Here is a 21,305-nt window from a genome sequence, read left to right on the forward strand (position 1 = left end):
AGGGCCTCTTTCATTTGCTCATGGGCTGTGGGCATCGCTGGCTGGGCCCATCACTTATTGCCTGTCCCATGCTGCCCCTTATGAAGGTGAGGTGCGACGAGACCTGGGTGCCGTGGTGGCACAGTTGCTGAGAGTTGGCATGGGTGCACAGCAGGTGTGAGGAAAGCTAACGGCATCCTGACCTCCATGGCGAGAGGATTTGAGTATCGGATTGAGGATGTCTTGTTGCAGTTATACAGGGTCTTGGTGAGGCCACACCTTGAGCATTGGGTGTAGTTTTGTTCTGAGGAAGGACGTTCTTGTTGTTGAGGGAGTCCAGCGAGGGTAAACCAGACTGATTCCCGGGATTGCAGGACTGACGTATGAGGAAAGTCTGGATCGAATGGGCATGTACTCGCTGGAATTTAGAAGAATGAGGGGAGATCTCATAAAAACATATCAAATGCTGACGGAACTGGACAGGCCAGATGTGGGAAGAATGTTCCCTGATGTTAGAGAAGCCCAGAATTAGGGGCAGGCCATTCAGAACTGAGACAAGGAAGAATTTCTTCCCTCAGGAGAGATGTGAACCTGTGGAATTCTCTCCCACGGGAAGCTGTCGAGGCCAGTTTGACAGATATATTCAACAGGGCTATTAAAGTGTGAAGCTGGATGAACACAGCAGGCCAAGCAGCATCTCAGGAGCAGGAAGGCTGGCTTTTTGTTCCTGGATGTCATGTTGCAGCTTTCTATATCTTTAGTTAGGTCAGGGTTAGAGCTGTGTTCAGTTCTGGTCAGCACATTACGGGAAGAATGTGGAGGCTTTAGAGATGGTGTAGGAAGGGTTTACCAGGATGCTGCCTGGATCGGAGGGTATGAGCTATAAGGAGAGGCTAGAAAATATGGGGTTGTTTTGTGTGGAGCAGCTGAGGGGAGACTTGACGGAAGTCTGTAAAATTACAAGATGTAAAATACTTGCACTCCACATCTCCTCTGAACTCCCCCCCCCCATCTTAAATGCATGCCTGCTAGTTTTAACACATTTCAACCCTGCGAAAAGATTCTGACTGTCAACCCTATCTATGCATCTCATAATTGTATAGGCTTCAGTTAGGTCTCCCCTCAGCCTCCAGAGAAAATAACCCAAGTTTTTCTAGCCTCTCCTTGACCCTCATACCCTCTAATCCAGGCAGCATCCTGATAAACCTCTTCTGCACCCTCTCCATGGCCTCCACATCCTTCCTGTGGTGTGGTGACCCAAAGCTAATACATCATTGACAAGACACAAGTCAGGAGGGGGATGGAATACTCCCCACTTGCCCCTGGGTGGGGGCAGCTCCAACAACACTCGAGAAGCTCAACACCATCTTGATATCACTGTTACTGACACCTTCCAACACTTTACTGATGATCCAGAGGAGACTGATGGGGTGGTAATGGGCTGGGTTGGATTTGCCCTGTTTTTTGTGTAAGGGACATACTTGGGCAATGACCCAATGGTATCATTGCTCAGCTATTAATCCAGATGTCTAAGTCATGTCCTGAGGGCCAGTGTTCAAATTCTCCTATTCTAGTGGGTAAAATTTCAGTCTGATTAAAAATCAGGATTTAACAGTCTAACATTGACTGTGTACAGGTATTTCTGATGGTTGGGACAAATCCCATCCAGTTTATCAATGTCTTCTGTGTAAAATTCAAGAAGGCGTTTGACATAACATCGGGAGCTAAGAGGATCAAAGGAAATGAGCAAAAGCAGGAACAAGCTATGAAGTTGGATGATGAGCCATGATCCTATGGAATCGTGGAGCACGTTTGAAGGGCCTACTCCTGCCTCAGTTTTCTGTGTTAGGACTATTCCATCTTTACCTGCTCTGGTCCTATGTGTGATTCCAGACCCACAGCAACGTGGCTGACTCAGGATGATACTATCAAACTGGAGAGGGTGCGGAAATGATTCACTGGGATGTTGGCTCGCATGGGAGGGTTTGAGTTATAAGGAGAGGTTGGGTAGGCTTGGGTTTCTTTTCGCAATCAGAGCTTGGGAGGTTGAGGAGCGAGCTTACAGATAAAGTCATGAGGGGCTAGGATAGGGTGAATGTCCGAGACCGTTTCCCTAGGGTCAGGGGTTGGGGGGCGTTTCAAAACTAGAGGGCATAGGTTCAGGGTGAGAGGGGAACAATTTAAAAGGGACCCACTCCCCAGTGGATCTTTTTGCACAGACAGTGTTTCATGTGTGGGCTGAGTTGCCAGAGGAAGTGATGGATGCATGGATAGTTACAATATTTAAAAGATATTTGTATAGGTCAATGAATTGGAAATGTTTAGAGGGATGACTCGCTGCCTACCCCCTCACGACTTCAACGTTCACCGGTGTTTATCGGGCCAACGTCAGTGGGATCTTGCTATGCTCGCTGTGGTCAGAAGCGGTGCTGGTGGGTGGCTGTACCTCCAAAGCACAGGAAGCCGCAACACTGTGCGAAGGGCAGCTGAAAATTCCGTGTTTCCTGTTTTCAAAATAACTGAGGTTTCACAACAGACTGAGGGAAGCCAGGAACAAGAAGTGAGACTCAAATCATTAGCAACAAGGTTCCAGTGTTCAGCAGACAGAAGGAAGCATGCAGGTGATCTGTGAAAGTTTCAGGCAATTTTAAATTTCCTTGTGATTAGCATCTCGGCCTCATCGAAGGCAGGGCACAGCGAGGGGAAAGTGAAAGATATTCACAAACGCGAAACAGAAATTTCTGAATTCCCATTTAAACTGGCTCAACAATCGTAGAATCCTGCAAGACAGAAAGAGGCCATTCAGTGCATAGAGTCCGCACTGACCCTCCATTCTATCCCCATAACAGCACATTTTCCATGACAACCCAACTTTGCCTGCGCAGTCTGGGGTAATTTAGCATGGCCAATCCACCCTAACCCGCACATCCCTGGGCACTATGGGTAATTTAGCACGGCCAATCCACCCTAACCCGCACATCCCTGGGCACTATGGGTAATTTAGCATGGCCAACCCACCCTAACCTGCACATCCCTGGGCACTATGGGTAATTTAGCATGGACAACCCACCCTAACCTGCACATCCCTGAGCACTATGGGTAATTTAGCATGGCCAATCCCACCCTAACCTGCACATCCCTGGGCACTATGGGTAATTTAGCATGGCCAATCCACCCTAACCTGCACATCCCTGGGCACTATGGGTAATTTAGCACGGCCAATCCACCCTAACCTGCACATCCCTGGGCACTATGGGTAATTTAGCACGGCCAATCCACCCTAACCTGCACAACCCTGGGCACTATGGGTAATTTAGCACGGCCAATCCACCCTAACCCGCACATCCCTGGGCACTATGGGTAATTTAGCATGGCCAATCCACCCTAACCTGCACACCCCTGGGCACTATGGGTAATTTAGCACGGCCAGTCCACCCTAACCTGCACACCCCTGGGCACTATGGGTAATTTAGCACGGCCAATCCACCCTAACCTGCACACCCCTGGGCACTATGGGTAATTTAGCACGGCCAATCCACCCTAACCCGCACATCCCTGGGCACTATGGGTAATTTAGCATGGCCAATCCACCCTAACCTGCACACCCCTGGGCACTATGGGTAATTTAGCACGGCCAATCCACCCTAACCCGCACATCCCTGGGCACTACGGGTAATTTAGCACGGCCAATCCACCCTAACCTGCACATCTTTAGACTGTGGGAGGAAACTGGAGCACCCGGAGGGAACCCACGCAGACACAGGGAGAATGTGCAAACTCCACACAGACAGTCACCATAGAGGGTGAGATCAAACCCTGGGTCCCTGGTTCTGTGAGGCAGCAGCGATAACCACTGAGCCACCAACATCAGTGCAAATTCTGTGGGTCTGTCAATTTTTGAATTTAATTCATGACAAGCAGGAACCAAGGGTCAGAGATTTTCTGTTAAACAGTCTGCAACTGCTCCCGATCTTGAATGAACTATCATTTCTATTTAATCAGATTTAAAGACCACGAAATAGTCTCTCATTGTGACAGCAAGCTATTGACAGTGGAAAATATTTTGTAAAGAAGTAACGAAACAAGGGGGTGCTACATTAATAGCAGTGCATTAGGAAGCTCAGCGGGACAGAGGGGTTGTGCCAACATTTCACTGAAGGGTGCAGGGCATGTTCGTAGGGCAGTTGCATCGGGGAACTTGTATTTATCTGACATGGCATAGATTATGAGATCAGGGACGTTACATTGGAATAAACTGAAACAAAGGACTGTGGTTGCTGGAGATCTGAAACAGAAGCAGAAATTTCTGGAGAAACTCAGCAGGCCTGGCAGCATGCGTGGGAAGAAAGCAGCGTCAGCAATCTCGAGTCTGGTGGTTCTTCATCAGAACACTGAAGGTGATGTGGGAACTGTATGGATCTTTGATTTGGCTACGAATCGTGGACTGTGTGCAGCTCCCGTTTGGATACATCACCAGCGACTGCTCCGGCCTGGAACGCGATAAGTTACAGAGAGCTGTGAACACAGCCCAGTCCCTCGCACAAATCAGCCTTCCATCCACTGGCTCCATCTACCCTTCCCACTGCCTTGGGAAAGCATCACCAAAGGCCCCGCCCACCCCGGTTATAATCTCTTCCACCCTCTTCCATCAGGCAGAAGATACTACAGTTTGGAAACACGTGGCAACAGATTGAAGAACAGCTTCTTCCTCACTGTTATCAGATTTATGGATGGCCCTCTCATAGATGAGAGTCGATCTTTCTCTGCTCCTTCTCTGTAGCTGTAACACTATGCTCTGCATTCTGCTCTATTCCCATCATGTTCTTGTGTCTGGATAGCATGCAAAACAATACTTTTCACTGTATCTCGGCACACGTGAAAGAATATATCAAATCAAATATCACGATAGAAAGAGTGTGATTGTAATGGGGGGTGGGGAGGTGCAGAGGGAGGTTCACCAGGATGCTGCCCTGGGATGGAGCAGTTTAACAATGAGGAGAGCCTGGGTAAGCTTGGGTCATTTCCTTTACAGCAGGGAAAGCTGAGCAGGGGACATGATAGCGATCACGAGGGGCATGGACAGGTGGACAAGAAGAGCTGTTCCCCTCAATTAAAAGATCAACATCAAAGGCCTGAGGCTTAGAGACAATTTGAGGGAGAAAGGTTTGCACCTAGAGGATGGTGGTTTGGCGGTGGGGGTGGTCCGGAATGTTCTGCCTAGGGCTGTAGTTGAGGTGGAAAACCTCATGATATTTAACAATTTGGATGAGCACTTGAGAATGTCATAACATTTAAGGCTATGAGCCAATGGCCGGAAAGTGGGAGCACTGTTGATGTAGAGAGATATTGGGAACTGCAGATGCTGAGAATCCAAGATGACAAGGTGTGGGGCTGGATGAACACAGCAGGCCAAGCAGCATCTCAGGAGCACAAAAGCTGACGTTTCGGGCCTAGACCCTTCATCAGAGAGGGGGATGGGGAGAGGGAACTGGAATAAATAGGGAGAGAGGGAGAGGCGGGCCGAAGATGGATAGAAGAGAAGATAGGTGGAGAGGAGAGTATAGGTGGGGAGGTAGGGAGGGGATAGGTCAGTCCGGGGAGGGCAGACAGGACAAGGAGGTGGGATGAGGTTAGTAGGTGGGAAATGGAGGTGCAGCTTGAGGTGGGAGGAGGGATGTATTTTCTCTGTCAGTACAGATTCGATGGGTTTTTTAAGTACTGTTTGATTTGATGATTCTGACTGAGTTAAAAGGCAAAATGAAGAGACGACAAAACACAAAGAATAATACAGCACAGGAACAGGCCCTTCGGGGCCCACACCAAAATGTTTTGCCTTTCCACACTAAAACTGTCTTCATTTACAGGGTCCATATCCCTCTATTCCCTTCCTGTTCATGTATTTGTCCGAGCGCTTCCTGAATACTGCTACTGTATCTCCTTCCACCACATCCTCTGGCAGCACGATCCAGGCACTCACTACCCCTTTCGCACATCTCTACCCCCACCCGCACCTTGAACCTGTGTCCCCTAGTAGCTGAACCCTCCACTGTGAGGAAAAAGCCTCATACTTTCCACTCTATCCAGGTCATTCACAATCTTATAAACATCTATTTGCCCCTCAACCTCCCGCGTTCCAGGGAAAACAAACCCAATCTATCCAAAAGCTTTTGTGCTCCTGAGATGCTGCTTGGCCTGCTGTGTTCATCCAGCTTCACACTTTGTTGTCTTGTGGCCTAATTAAAGTTCTGTAAAGCTGCAGCATAACTCGCCTACCCTTATACTCAGCACCCCTTCCAATATCATAAACCCCTACTGCTATCTTATCTACATATGTTGCTGCCTTCAGTGACCTCTGGTCCTGCACACCCAGATCCCTCTGCATCTCAATGCACAAATAAGAAAAGCAGAGATAAAATACAAAGACAGAACAGCAGTTAAGATTAATTTCTTTCTCTGAAAGCTTTCTTTTGGTTTATAAATTGGAAAAAGGTTGTTGAAAAGTAGAGGGAAGGTGAGCACGGTCCAAAGAAGTAAGGCTTTGCATGTGAGACAGAAGATATGTACAAGGTAAGTGAGTGCTTTGCATATCTGGGTTTGCCAATGTGTTGTCAACGTACGGAAACTAGATACAAGGCAAAATACTGCAGATGATGGACATCTGAAATAAACACAGAGAATGCTGGAGAAACTCAGCAGGTCTGGGCAGCGTCGATGGAAAGAGAAACAGAGCTTTTGTATTCAGTGTGACCCTTCTTCAGAAATGACAAAATATTCTGAAGAAGAGGGTTCAGGACTCAAAACGCCAACTCGCTGTCTGTCTGTCTGTCTGTCTGTCTCTCTCTCTCTCTCTCTCCACAGAGGCCACCCAACCTGCTGAGTTTCTCTGGCAATCTCTGTGTTTGGTTGAGCAGATTGTGAAACTGATCGACAGCAGAAGGGTGTACTCCCAAACCCCACCCCTCTTCACTCACCAATCTCTGAACACTGTGTCCGACATTTGACATGATTCTAATATCAGGCAACATTTACCCAACAATCCCGGCTATGCCAGGAATTCCCCTGGGAACCAATATCGGGTTGTCAGGTGGGCTCGTAGTTTTACGCACATGTGGGGGCAACATCGATAGGCACCCAGGGGTCTGTCGGTTGCAAACAGAAGAAACCTGTCCCCACATTCGACTCACTACCTTGAGGAAAACAGGGCTAGTTACTCCCTTCCACACCCTGGGCTGAATTTCCTAGTTGGAAATTCACTCAATTAATGAAAGAAAGTTTCACAGATTCTGCCACAACCCCGATCCCAGATATTTTCTAACCAGCCTGCTCAGAGATGTGACAGCACTCCTCTGGACTTGATCATAGGCCTCCCAGCTCAGAGGCAGGGCCGCTACCACTGCACCACACAGGCACCTATGCCTCCATTCCATGAATAGTCCAAACAATCCCGAGAATTTGGAAGTGGAAGGGTGAGTTAATAAGTTTGCCGTTGACACGAAGATTGGTAGAGTTGTGGGCAGCGTGGTGGGCTGTTGTAGGCTGCAATAAGACATTGATCAGATGCAGAGCTGGGCAAAGAAGTGGCAGATGGAATTCAACCCGGAAAAGTGTGAAGTGATTCATTTTTGAAGGTCAAATTTGAATGCAGAACACAGGGTTAATGGCAGGATTCTCGACAGTGAGGAGGAACAGAGGAATCTTGGGGTCCACGTCCATAGATCCTTCAAAATGCTACCCAAGTTGATAGGGTTGTAAAGAAGATGTATGGTGTGTTGGCTTTCATTGGCAGGGGACTTGAGTTTAAGAGCCGAGAGGTTATGCTGCTGCTCTATAGAACCCTGGGTGGACCACGCTTGGAATGTTATGTCCAATTCTGGTCACCTCATTATAGGAAAGATGTGGAAGCTTTAGAGGGGGTGCAGAGGAGATTTACTAGGACGCTGCCTGGACTGGAGGGCAGGTCTTATGAGGAAAGGTTGAGGGAGGTAGGGCTTTTTTCATTGGAGCAAAGAAGGATGAGAGGTGATTTGATAGAGGTGTACAAGATGATGAGAGGAATAGTTTACCAATGGTGGTCGTGGAAGCGGAGTCATTAGTGACATTTAAGCGACTGCTGGACATGCACATGGACAGCAGTGAATTGAGGGGAATGTAGGTTAGGTTATTTTATTTTTGGATTAGGATTATTCCACGGCACAACATCTGGGCTGAAGGGCCTGTATTGTGCTGTGCTTTTCTATGTTCTATGTTCTATGAATAGATAGAGTGAATAGTCAGAGACTTTTTTCCCAGGGCGGAAATGACTACTACAAGGGGCCATAATTTTAAGTTAATTGGAGGGCAGTATAAGGGAGGTGTCAGAGGTGGGACCTTCACACAGAGAGTATGGAATATGCTGCTGGTAGCGGTACTGGAGTCAGATACTTTGGAGAATGTTAAGTGACTCTTGGGTAGGCACAGGGAGGATAGTAAAACGATCTTAGTAAGATAATATTGTGGGCCGAAGGGCCTGTGCTGTGCTGTACTGTTCTATGTACTATGTTCTACGAATCATCTCCTTAACGACACAAATTGTTGTTCCCTTTCTAAGTCTCATTTTCTTCTATGGCCATCCTGAGGAAATGTCTCAAACTGAATGCATTGTTTACAGACCCTTATAAAATTTATCCTTCCATAAAGCTGCAGTGGCATGGCAGTTTTATATCTCTGGGTGAAGCAGTGTGGCACCTATTAGTCAATTTTCTGTTTTAGAATGCAACAGGAAATTATGTCATTTGAAGCCTTAGACCCAACACTGAAACAGCTTCAGGAGGAAACCAGCTGTAACAAAGTCAAGCGACAGAACTATTGCATTCTCAAAATTTGCTGAAGGGAAAGAAAACGCCAGGGATTGGACTTACACTGAGGTTTGCGCATTTTAATCTTTTTGTAGAGCAAGGTAGCAGACCAACCAGTCCATGCCAATCTTAATTGGCATCACGGTGGCTCAGTGGTTAGCACTGCAGCCTCATAGCACCAGGGACCCAGGTTCAATTCCAGCCTCGGGTGACTGTCTGTGTGGAGTTTGCACATTCGCCCCGTGCCTGCGTGGGTTTCCTCCGGGTGCTCCGGTTTCCTCCCACAGTCCAAAGATGTGTAGGTTAGGGTGCATTGGCCGTGCTAAGTTGCCCATAGTGTTCAGGGGTGTGTGGATTATAGGGGAATGGGTCTGGGTGGGATGCTTCAAGGCGTGGTGAGGACTTGCTGGGCCAAAGGCCGTGTTTCCACACTGTAGAGAATCTAATCTAATCCCAAACTAAACCAGTCCCACCTGCCAGCTCCTGGACCATATCCCTCTAAATCTTTCCTATTCATGTCCCTATCCAAATGTCTTTAACACATTATAACTGTACCCACAGGCGTCTGGGAGTTCATTCCAAACGCGAACCATCTCTGTGTAAAAAAAACGTTGTCTCTCGCACATTTTTTAAATCTCTCGCCTCTCACCATACAAATGTGCCCCCTAGTCTTGAACTCCCCCACCCTGGGGAAAAGATAACAGTCTCCTCTCAAGCTCCTGTGCCCCAGCGAAAAGGGTCCCAGCCTATCCAGACTGGCCATGCTGAATTGCCCATAGTGTCTAGGGTGAGAAATGCAGGGGTATGGGAAGGGGTGGGTCTGGATGGGATGCTCTTCAGAGGGTCAGTGTGGACTCTACGGGCTGAATGGCCTGCTTCCACACTGTAGAGCTTCTCTGGATTCTATGGGTCCAGCCTCTCCTTATAACTCAAACCTATTCCTGGCAAAATTCTGGTAAATCTCTTCTGAACCCTCTCCAGCTTAATAATATCCTTCCTATAACTGGGCGACCAGAGCTGGGCACCGTGTTCTGGAAGAGGCCTCACCAACATCCTGTTAGACCTCAACGAGACTAGGACCCGTGGGCACAGCCTGAGAATTAGAGGGGGTAAATTTAAAATGGAAATGAGGAGACATTTCTTCTGCCAGAGAGTGGTGAGCCTGTGGAATTCATTGCCATGGAGTGCAGTGGAGGCCAGGACGTTAAATGTCTTCAAGGCAGAGATTGATAAATTCTTGATCTCACGAGGAATCAAGGGCTACGGGGAGAGTGCAGGGAAGTGGAGTTGAAATGTCCATCAGCCATGATTTAAATGGCGGAGTGGACTCAATGGGCTGAATGGCCTTACTTCCACTCCTATATCTTATGGTCTTATGGGCTAACATGACGTCCCAACTCCTGCACTCAAATGTCTGAGCAATGAAAGCCAGTGTGCTAAACACCTTCTTAAACACCTTATTGATTTATCATTTCATTTTTAAATGATGACTATTGTGTACAACCGAGTCTACATCTCCACTGTTTCTCTGAAGACTTGTTTGGATTATAATGCTTTTATCACTTTAACTTTATCCTGGGTCAGGCAAGTTGTACATAAACTCAAAATAACAATTTCAACAAACTGTGAAGATTCAATTGGAGCAAGAGGTGAGGCCACACCTTGAATATTATGTGCTGTTTTGATCTCCTAGTCTGAGGAAGGACATTCTTGTTGTTGACGGAGTACAGTGAAGGTTCACTAGACTGATTCCCAGCATTGCAGGGCTGATATATAAGGAAAGTCTGGATCGACTGGGCCTGTACTCGCTGGAATTTAGAAATGGGAGTGGAGGGTGTGTTATCTCATAGAAACAGATAAAATCCTGATGGGACTGGACAGGCCAGATGTGGGAAGGATGTTCTCTGTAGTTGGGGAAGTCCAGAATTAGGGGTCACAGTCTAAGAATAAGGGGTAGGCCATTCAGGGCTGAGATAAGGAAGAATTTCTTCGCTCAGGGAGATGTGAACCTGTGGAATTCTCTCCTACAGGAAGCTGTTGGGGCCAGTTGGATAGATAGGGTGCAGGACACGGCCCTTCGGACAAAAGGGTATCATGGAGTCATGGAGAGAAAGCGGGAGTGGGATACTGAGATTGCATGAACAGCCATGATCATATTGAATGATGGTGCATTCTCAAAGGGACGAATGGCCTGCTGCTATTCCTATTTTCTACATTTCTGTGTTTCAAGCCCTTTAGATGTTGCCTTGAATACATTCTCCCTCAATGTGATTTATTTTTTGGCATCCCCCCCCCACGCCAAACGGATGAAATTTGTTAAGTGAACATGAGAGGATTGGCTAGGTAGCAGAAAACAGGGAGTTGGGATAAGCGGTGGGGGGGGGGGTGCAAATTCAGGATGGCCACCTGTGACTGGTGGAGTGCTGCAGGGGTCAGTGCCGAGGCCATTATTATTTACAATCGATATTAACAACATGGAAGGGGAAGGCAAATGAACTGTTGGCAGGTTTGTGAATGACCCAAAAATCGGAGGGAAGGCGAGTGGAGAGGATGACTCCGAATCTGCAGAGGGATATAGAGTAGTTCAGCGAGACAGCAAAAATGCAGCCGATGGAATATAATGCATGAGGTAATACATTTTGGCCGGAAGAACAGAGGAGCTGAATATTATATAAATGGAGAAAGACTGCGGAAAGCCGTATGGCAAAGGGATTTGTGAGTTCATGTGCACAAATCATTATAAGGAAGCAACTAAGTTCAGCAGGGAAGGCACCGGAACGTTCATCTTTATTTCAAAGGGAATAGAATGCATACGTTAGGGAGGTTTTGCTAAAACTGCGCAAGATGCAAGTCAGAACACACCTTAGGCACTGAGAACAGTGTTACACCTCTTATCTAAGGAAAGATACATTGGCTTTGGAGACAGGGTCCTTAGAACGATCCTGGGTGTGGATGGACAGTCTCATGAGGTGTAGCCGAGTAGGTTTGGCCCCTACATATAGGAGTTCAGAAGATTGAGAGGCTGAGTCATTGAGTATCTTCAAGGCTGAGGAAGGTTCTTAAACAGTTAAGAGAAGGGAGAAAAGGCAGGATAGTGGAGAGTTACCAAATTTCCTTGAATGAAGGAGATAGGTTCTTGATGAGAGAGGTTACAGGGAGGAGGGAGGAGAACGGGGCTAAGAAGCCAATCAGCCAGAAGTGAATGGTGGAGCAGACCCATTGGGCCGAATGGTCTAATATCTTCTCCTATTTCAAACGGCCTTGTGTGACAGGAGAATATAGGGATTGAACATGATGGAAGTGAGCAGTATGGCTATTGGTGACGGTGAGTGAGCCATAGATAGTGTGGACAGCCATGCAGGTTTGGTGATGCTGACGGGATGTGGGGAGGGGTGGTGGGTGTGGTGGTGGGGGAGAGCGAAAGCCAATGGAGGGGGTGGGGAGACACTGTGGGCGACAGTGAGAGTGGGAGAGTGTGAGACTTAGTGGGAGGCGGGCACAGTGTCAGAAAGATGGAGTGAGCATCAGCTAACAGAGCACGCAGACACACGCATACACACATGCACACGCAGACACGCATGCACACACAGACACGCAGACACACGCATACACACATGCACACACAGACACGCATGCACACACAGACACGCATGCACACACACATACACACCACAGACACTCTCTTATGCACAAACACACAGACACAGACACACACACGTACACACACATACACACTCTCTCACACACTCATACATCCATGAGCATACACACGCACAAACACACACACAGACATGTGCACACACACACACATACACACACACACACACATATACACACACACACACACACATACACACACACAAATACACACACACAAATGTACACACACACACACATATACACACATACACATACACACACACTCACACTCACACATACACACACACACACACACACACACAAATACACACACACACAAATGCACACACACACAGACATGTGCACACACACACACACATATACACACACACACACTCACACACACACACACACACAAACACACACACACGCACCCACACACACACACACACACACACAAATACACACACACACACAAACACACACACACACACAAACACACACACACACACAGAAATGTGCACACACACACACACACACAAATACACACCAAACACTGACCTTTCCAATAATTAAGTTATCACCACCCTAGATGTGATTGCTTTTTAAAATTAATTTATTTCATTTTATAGTATGATTTCGGATGACCCAGTTACCTTTTTGTGGATACCTACATGTTCCAGCTGTTTTCTGTGTGAAAATGATCTGTCTCACTCTCACCTTTTATTTTCTTTTTGGTTGATCTGACTTAATTCCATGTCTTCTAGTTCTCCACATTGCCGCTAATGAGAACGGATTTCCCCCAGCTCTCACCATTCCGATCTGACCCGACCCCCCCCAAATGGTTTAGAAAAATCTACTCTCAAACTCCTGCCCGTCAGAAAACGACAGACTGGGCTTCTCCAATCCATGTGACTCCATTCCATCACACTGACACCACCCCGCAACACCCAAAACCACAGATCCTTTCACCAGTGCCTCATGTGTACTTGCATCATCACCTCAAGTGAGGAGCACAGACCGGGACAGAATATGCCAAAGGGAGCCAGGCCAGGACAGTTCACCCAAACTTCCTCATTTTTGTTCTCTCTCTCTCTCTCTCTCTGTCGTTATTTTTAAAACCCAGGACCTTGCATATGCCACACATGACATGCTCTGTCACACGAAACCCACAGGTCTTGGTTCCTCCTTTAGAAATACAACTTTCCTGTCACCAGCATTTACCTATCAGTTTTCTGCGATACATCTCTGGGGTAGAGCAGGGATTTGAGCCCAGGCTTGTTGTTTGATAAGTGAGGACACTATCACTGCATCATAACAGCCTGCCCTTTGTTTTAAATTGTCTCCTCTCACTCTTCAGACCAAAAGGATTAATTATAACGCTCTGACAATTCATTCATTGAGAAATGTCATGTTATGTTTGTAATTACAGCCACATTGTTACTGGATTTCTAATAACTCAGAGGGTTTGGGCTACAGGCTAGCACCAACAGCATAAATTCAGCTCCTGCGCAGTCTAAAATCCCCATGGAAATCTTACTTTCTTGACCCAAACCCTTGCTAGAGGGATGGTGAGCTTCAAGTTGTCCCTCTGTGTCTCAGTCTCGGATGAGAGATTTGGACAAAAACCACCCACCTTTGATATTTCCATTGCACGCTAACATCTATTTCAAACTTTTACTGGTGCGAGCTATCTTTTTATAAAATATCAGGTCTCTCAGCTACATTGTGGGAGGGCTAAAACATTGTCCATTCTCCATTGTAGCACCTGGTGGGCACCTCATTCTTTATTGTGCCTGTGACCTGAGGTGCCCTAGTGTCCCTAATGTTCAGTTATGGACCACATTTTCCTCCGGAAGAACAGCAAGTGGGGATGCTCGCCAATGATCACTCAATGTTCAGCACCATGCATTACTCCTCAGATACTGAAGCAGTCAAAGATCACTTGCAACAAGATCTGGGCGATATCCAGGCTTGTGCTGACAAATGACTAGTAACATGCGCATGGCACAAATGCCAGGCAGTGACCAGGAGAGACAGTCCAACCACCCATTGACATTCTATGGTGTTCCCATCACTGAATCCCCCGTTATCAACATCCTGGGGGTTACTGTTGAGCAGAAATCGACCTGGACCCACCGCATAAACACAGCGGCTACAAGAGCTGGTCAGAGGCTGGGAATCCTGCAGCGAGTAACTCCTGTCCTGACTCCCCTCCAAAGCCTGTCCCACCATCGACAAGGCACAAGGCAGGAGGGGGATGGAATACTCCCCACTTGCCCCTGGATGGGGACAGCTCCAACAACACTCAAGAAGCTCGACACCATCCAAGAAAGAGCAGTTCAATTGCTTGGGACTTTCTTTGCCACAAGGAGAGCAGCCCCAGGTTTGAGTCACTGTCCTATTATAGCACAACAGACAGGAGATAACTGGGCATTCAGTTCACGTTTGCAGCCCAAAGTGACAGCCGTGACTGGTGAATGTTCCCAGTGTGAGTCATCATGATTTAAACGGAGATTTTCCCCTGTCTCCAGGTAACTGTGTCAATGTTCCCTCCCAACTCCAGTTCTCCAATCGGGTAAGCTAAATGCAATGATGTTCGAGAGAGAATGGGATTCCTCTTTCAGAGAAACCACTAGATAATTCTCCAGCAGTGCTTAGCTGTTGCTCAATGACCTCCAATAAAATATAACTTTTAGCATTCCGGATCCCACACCCCAAATAACTCTCTCTCTGTCTTTATCTCTTTCTCTCTCTCTCACACACACTCACTCTCTCTCTCTCTCTCTCTCACACACACACACAAACTCTCACGCACACATTCTCACACGTGCACACACTTTCGCTCGCACACACACACACACACACACAGACAGATACAGACACACAGACAGAGATACATACATAGACGCACATACTCACACACACGCAGACAGACAGACATACAAAGACACACACAGACACACACACAGACAGATACAGACACACCGACTGACAGACATACACCGACAGATACAGACACACACACATACGCACGCACGCAGACACACACAGACAGACAGACATACACCGACAGATACAGACACACACACACAGACAGATACACATAGACAGACGTACGCACACAGACACACAGGGACACGTTCCTTCGGCAATACATGAACTCCGTAAAACCCGGGACATCACCAGGCTTCATCTGCTCCCCTCTCTTCGTATCATTCTCATGTGGTTTGGCTTTTTACCGGCTGCGCCAGACAAATTCATGTCAGTGCTATTGCACGCAGGTATATTTAGCGTAACTGAAAGTAATGCCTCATTGCACTGTCGACTGGGACGAACACAGACTGAAGGCGTAAGATAATTAAATATTGGAATGTAATTTCTACACTCCTTTAACATTCTTGTTTCTCTGTACGAACCTTAGTTTCAATCACAAAATGTGTTAATTACTGCACAGCTCCTTTGTGACAAGCAAATAGGCAGCAATCTCATAAAGTTGAGAAAGTATCACTTTGGACGTTACTGAAAATTGCTTGTTTCTCTCTGCCAGGTTCGGAGGTTGTTGTGTGATTGTTTGACTCGGTTACAGAAGTAACTCCAAGAACCAGAGGGGGAAATATATTCAGTTGATGTGATTGTGCCTGGGACGCTCTGAAATGTTCTTCGCGCTCTCTTTCCTCCTCTTAACTGAAGCTGCGGTCGGTAGGTACTGGAATTGTGATAAATCTGCTGCACATTGTCTATCAATGCAGTTCAAATTGACCACGAGGGATAGCAACAGGATTAGGCCATTCTGCCCCTCGAGCCTGCTCCCACATTCGATAGGATCATGGCTGATCAGGTGTTCCTCACCTCCACTTTCCTGACCTTTCCCCTTCATTCCCTGACAGATCGAGAATTGATCTATCTCAGCCTTAAATATACACAAAGGTAACCTAAATGCCATGCTGTTCAAGAAAGAATGGGATTCCCCCTTTCAGAGAAACCACTGACTAATTCTCCAGCAGGGCTTACATTATTGGCTCAATGACCTCCAGAAAAATGTAATATTTGGCATTCCTGATCCCACACCCGAGAGAACGCTCTCTCTCTCTCCTTTTCTCTTTCTCTCTCTCTCTCACTCACACATACTCACACACACACACTCACACACACACACACACACACACAGACACACACACACAGACACACTCCCTAACACATATTCTCACACGCGCACACAGACATACAGGCAGACAGATATAGACACAGACAGAGATACGTACATACACCCACAGACACACACACACAGACACACACACACACAGACACACACACAGATACAGACACACAGACAGAGATACGTACACACACACAGACACACACACACACACACACACACACAAACACACACACACACACACACACACACACACACACACAGATACAGACAGACATACATCTTCTCCCACATGGTCTCTGAGACAAGGAGTTCGAAAGATTCACAACCCTCTGAGGGAATAAATTCTTCCTCATTTCAGTCTTAAATTGGTGCCCCTTTATTCTGAAGCTATGCCCTCTGGACCTAGACTCTCCCCTGAGGGGAAACATCCTCTCAGCCTTTGCCCTGTCAAGACCCTTAAGAATCCTAAGTGTTTCCATGAGATCACCTCTCATCCTTTTGAATTCCAGTGAGTACAGTTCTAACCTGTTTAATGTTGCTTGTAGGACAACCCCTCCATACCGGGAACCATCCTAGTGAGTCCTCTCTGAACTGCGTCGAATGACACAATATCCTTCTCTACTGCTTGCTGTACCTCAGATGCGGTCTCTCCAGCACACTGTGTACTCTCATACACCAACTTCCCTTGAAATAAGGGCCAACGTACCATTAAAAACCCAAAAGAACTGCAGACACTGTATATCAGAGACAAAGACAGGAAGTAGCTGGAGAAGCTCAGCAAGTCCAGCAGCATCAGTGAAGAGGAAATCAAGAGTTAATGTTTCGGGTCCAGTGACCCTTCCTCAGAACATCCCATGAGCTTCCTGCTCCTCTGATGCTGCTTGGCCTGCTGTGTTCATCCAGCTCTAAACCTTGTTATTTCAGATTCTCCAGCATCTGCAGTTCCTAGTATCTCCAATTCCATGAGCCTTCCTGAACCTGTGGGCTATCTTTCCGCGTTTCTACTCTTCAACCCCTCACCAAACCCTTTGGCGTGACAGCTTTTCACAGCTTTTCTCCATTTTGTTCTCCCTTTCCAATATGAACAACTTGTGTGTTTCTGGCTCTCACCTCGAGATGGGCATGACATTGCAAAGAGAAAGACAACGTGTCTCTTATGGTCTTATCAAGGCAGAGATCGACAAATTCTTGATCTCAGAAGGAATCAAGGGATACGGGGAGAGTGCAGGGAAGTGGTGTTGAAATGCCCATCAGCCATGATTAAATGGCAGAGTGGACTTGATGGGCCGAATAGCCTTACTTCCACCCCTATGTCTTATGGTCTAACACTCTGGCTGGTTTTTAAATTAATGCGTTCACAGGCCGTGGCAAGGGGTGGCGTGGGTCACTGGCCAGTCCTGTATTTATTGCGTCTCCTTAATTGCCCAGTATAGGGGGCGCTGGTGAGCTGCTTTCTTGAACCACGGCCATCCCGATGGGAAGATTGGATAGGGGCAGGATTGGGAAAAGCGTTCAAGACAGTAAGGACAGTAGATGCTGGAAACCAGGGTCAATAGACGTTGGGCTCGGAAAGCCCAGCAGGTCAGACATCATCGGAGAAGCAGGGAACTCAACGTTTTGGGCCGGAACAGAGATTGAGTAGATTAGGATTGTTTACATTAGAAAGACGGAGATTGAGGGCGGACCTGATTGAGGTCTACAAAATCATGAGGGGTATACACAGGGTGGATAGCAAGAAGCTTTTTCCCAGAGTTGGGGGACTCAATTACTCGGGGTCATGAGTTCAAAGTGAGAGGAGGAAAGTTTAAGGGAGATATGCGTGGAAAGTTCTTTACACAGAGGGTGGTGGGTGCCTGGTACACGTTGCCAGCAGAGGCGGGTACAATAATGTCATTTAAGATGTATCTAGACAGATACATCAATGGGCAGGGAGCAGAGGGATACAAATCCTTGGAAAATAGGCGACAGGTTTAGACAGAGGATCTAGATCGGCACAGGCTTGGGGGGCCAAAGGGCCTGTTCCTGTGCTGTAATTTTCTTTGTTCTTTGCTCCTGAAACCCTTCATCAAAACATTGCCATCTCAGTGCTGAGGGTCAGTGCCAGGAGATACAAACAATGTCAGCAGGCCGTAGGATATTGGAGCAGCACGAGGCCATTCGGCCCATCCAGTCTGCTATGACATTCGATCGTGGCTGATGTGATTCTCAACCCCATGCTCCTGCCTGCTCCCCGCAACTCTCCGTCTCCTCGCCAAACCCCAGCCAGTTCCAAACACCGTATTGATACACCGGAGTGGCTTTTCAGAGAGTCTGGAGTCATGCGTAAGCCAGGCCAGGTGGGGATGGCAGATTTCCCTCCTGGAATAACAGCTCAGAGGCTGGTATCCAGCCAGCACATTTATGTATACATGCGCCCTGTGACCGGCCAGCTCAGAGCCAGCCCCTGAACTGAGGAGATCCCGAATGCTTGGGTATATCTCAGCCAGCCACGGCTTTCTTGAGGTTAATGGCCTCGTGGTCAACAATATCCACCTGGCTCCAGTTGCTACATCCTCCCTCCACCCTCCCATCAGGTTTGTTTTCGGAGACCCTCACGGACGTGATGCAATAGCAAGACGCTGACCTGTTTAGAAAAACACAAATCCTTTTATTACAGAGCAAGTACAAGCTGTGGAGAATTACTGTGCTTAACCCGGCGCAGAGTGCAGAGTCCCGTAAGTAATTCTCCCCGAGCAGTGGATAGTTCCTGCTTTTTATACTTTACTAAGTACATAATACTTAAAACAATTTTACATCTCACAATGACGTGATACATAAAACAATTATTACAACAGACAAAGGCAGGATACAAAACAATTATTACATCAAGAACGTAAAAGACCAGGATATAGTATTGATCGTTCGTGAAGTGGCTGCTAATGGCAGGAGGCGATTTCAAGTTGTTAATGGGACAGATTGTGATTTCAAGTTGCCGATGTGTCTGGCTGGAACAAAGTCAGTGCCCTGGCCCCTTTGACAGCGACAGAAGTTACATACTTCAGAAGTCTCACACCTTTACGAATGTTCCTCACTTAACCTTATTTGAGACAGTTTCCACATACTCCCATTCAGGAAGGTAAAGATTTGCACAGTTTAACTCTAATTTTATTCAGACAGGAAGCTTAAGGCAGTGCCTGCATACCAATGTGTGGGAAGATAAGGAGTTACAAAGTCTTACAGCGAATTCCTAGTTGGGCAGGAAGCTTTAGGGCAGTGCCTGGATACCTATGTGTAGGCAGATAAAGGACATTAATTTATAGAAGTATAGAAATCAATGGGATGTTATCCCAGTATCAGCTCACTCTCACACCTCCACGTCCTGGGATTTCAGCCTGGTCTATCACTTGCATCCTTCAATGTGTGTTCCTCTCACCCAGACTGGTATATGGATGACACGTACTGGGCCGTACCCACTAATGTGCCTCCGGGATGCCTCAGGAGAGTTTTGTCTTCTTCTGTGCTCACCTTGTACCCTGAAGTTTCCTTGGCACCAGGCAGTGGGCCGTGGAGGGGGTGGGTGGTGGTGGGGAGGTGTCGGGCGGCTGGCTTGGGGGTACCTATCCAGCTGTCCTGAGGGACGGGGTCTGTTTTGCTCCTGCCCCGGTTCGCGTGCTAACAGCTTTCAGCTCTTTGTTCAGAACTGTCTCACCCCTGCCCCCACCTTTGGCCTGACCTCATGCCAACCTCACCCCATATCCACATGGGGCCATCGCCCTAGATCCGGCACCCAAACGTCACAATTCAGTTGTCCCCTCCTCGCTTAGAGGAGGCGCGTACCCTGCAATGGGGATCCAGCAGCGGCTTTGCACTTCGCCCCCAGGTGCGGACAGGATCATCCTCCCCTCGTCGGCAACTCTGCTGGAGCTAAATGTGTGAGGGGTGGCCCTACGATTGAGCAGGAAACGGGACAGTTTCGTATCAATTGACGCTGGACGCTGCTTCTCTTAGACTGCCTTCAATGTTTGGGTTGTCTTTACCGCCCTGTCACCGCAAAATCTCAGAATTGCTGGGTAAAGTGTGTTTGAACCCATTTGATACCGCCAATCCCTTCCCGAAAAGCTCCTGGGATGCTTGCTTCGGGTTTCACCGAGGTTGCCATTCTCTAATTGAAAAAAACGCTGAGCCAAACGGGATGTCTCTTTCCCAACTCAATCCACCCCGAGAGGCTTGGCTCTGAGCCAGTTACTACCTTCAGTGTGAACTGCACCCGAGTGCTTCTCATAACTGAAGTCAAGCCCTTTGTTTGCAACACTTCCCTGGTGTATGCTTCTCATTCTGGCTGAGGCCTTGCGCGAATGTATTAAGTTTGCACACAATTTATAGACAGAAGGCCGATGTGGCATCTGATAAATTCCTACTTTAGAAATAAAACCAAACTAAAACACAAACAGATCCTAAACAAGGCCTCACACCCTAACATTCATTGTCTGACTTCTTTACACGGATAAAACCTTTCGTTCTCCCAGGGCAGTGACTAAAATGGAACTCGGGGATTCACATACACATATTACTCGATTAGAAACCTTCTAACTGATTACAGATTTAACAGCATCTCACTTTGACCTTTTTAATTATAAATTCTGTCTCTCTCACTAACACCCGAAGCAGGAGCGAGGCTCCGAAAGCTTGTGATTTCAAATGAAACTGTTGGG

The 21,305-nt window shown here is 47.4% G+C and overlaps 1 protein-coding gene across 3 annotated transcripts in view; it reads left to right on the forward strand.

Annotated features, from left to right (window-relative positions):
- The first annotated feature begins 8,770 nt into the window (after positions 1 to 8,770).
- Positions 8,771 to 21,305, forward strand: part of LOC125448590 (uncharacterized) — a 36,198-nt gene continuing 23,663 nt past the window's right edge. For 2 of the 3 annotated variants that reach the window (XM_048523979.2, XM_048523981.2), the window contains exons 1-2: positions 8,771 to 8,882; positions 16,003 to 16,154. In XM_048523979.2, coding sequence (XP_048379936.1) covers positions 16,109 to 16,154 — 46 coding nt within the window. In that variant the 5' untranslated portion in view covers positions 8,771 to 8,882; positions 16,003 to 16,108. Of the gene's footprint in view, positions 8,883 to 15,237; positions 15,805 to 16,002; positions 16,155 to 21,305 lie in introns of those variants that run through there. The other variant, XM_048523980.2, reaches the window with a different exon arrangement.

Source organism: Stegostoma tigrinum, chromosome 41 (genome assembly GCF_030684315.1).
Source record: "Stegostoma tigrinum isolate sSteTig4 chromosome 41, sSteTig4.hap1, whole genome shotgun sequence".
Taxonomy (NCBI): Eukaryota; Metazoa; Chordata; class Chondrichthyes; order Orectolobiformes; family Stegostomatidae; genus Stegostoma; species Stegostoma tigrinum.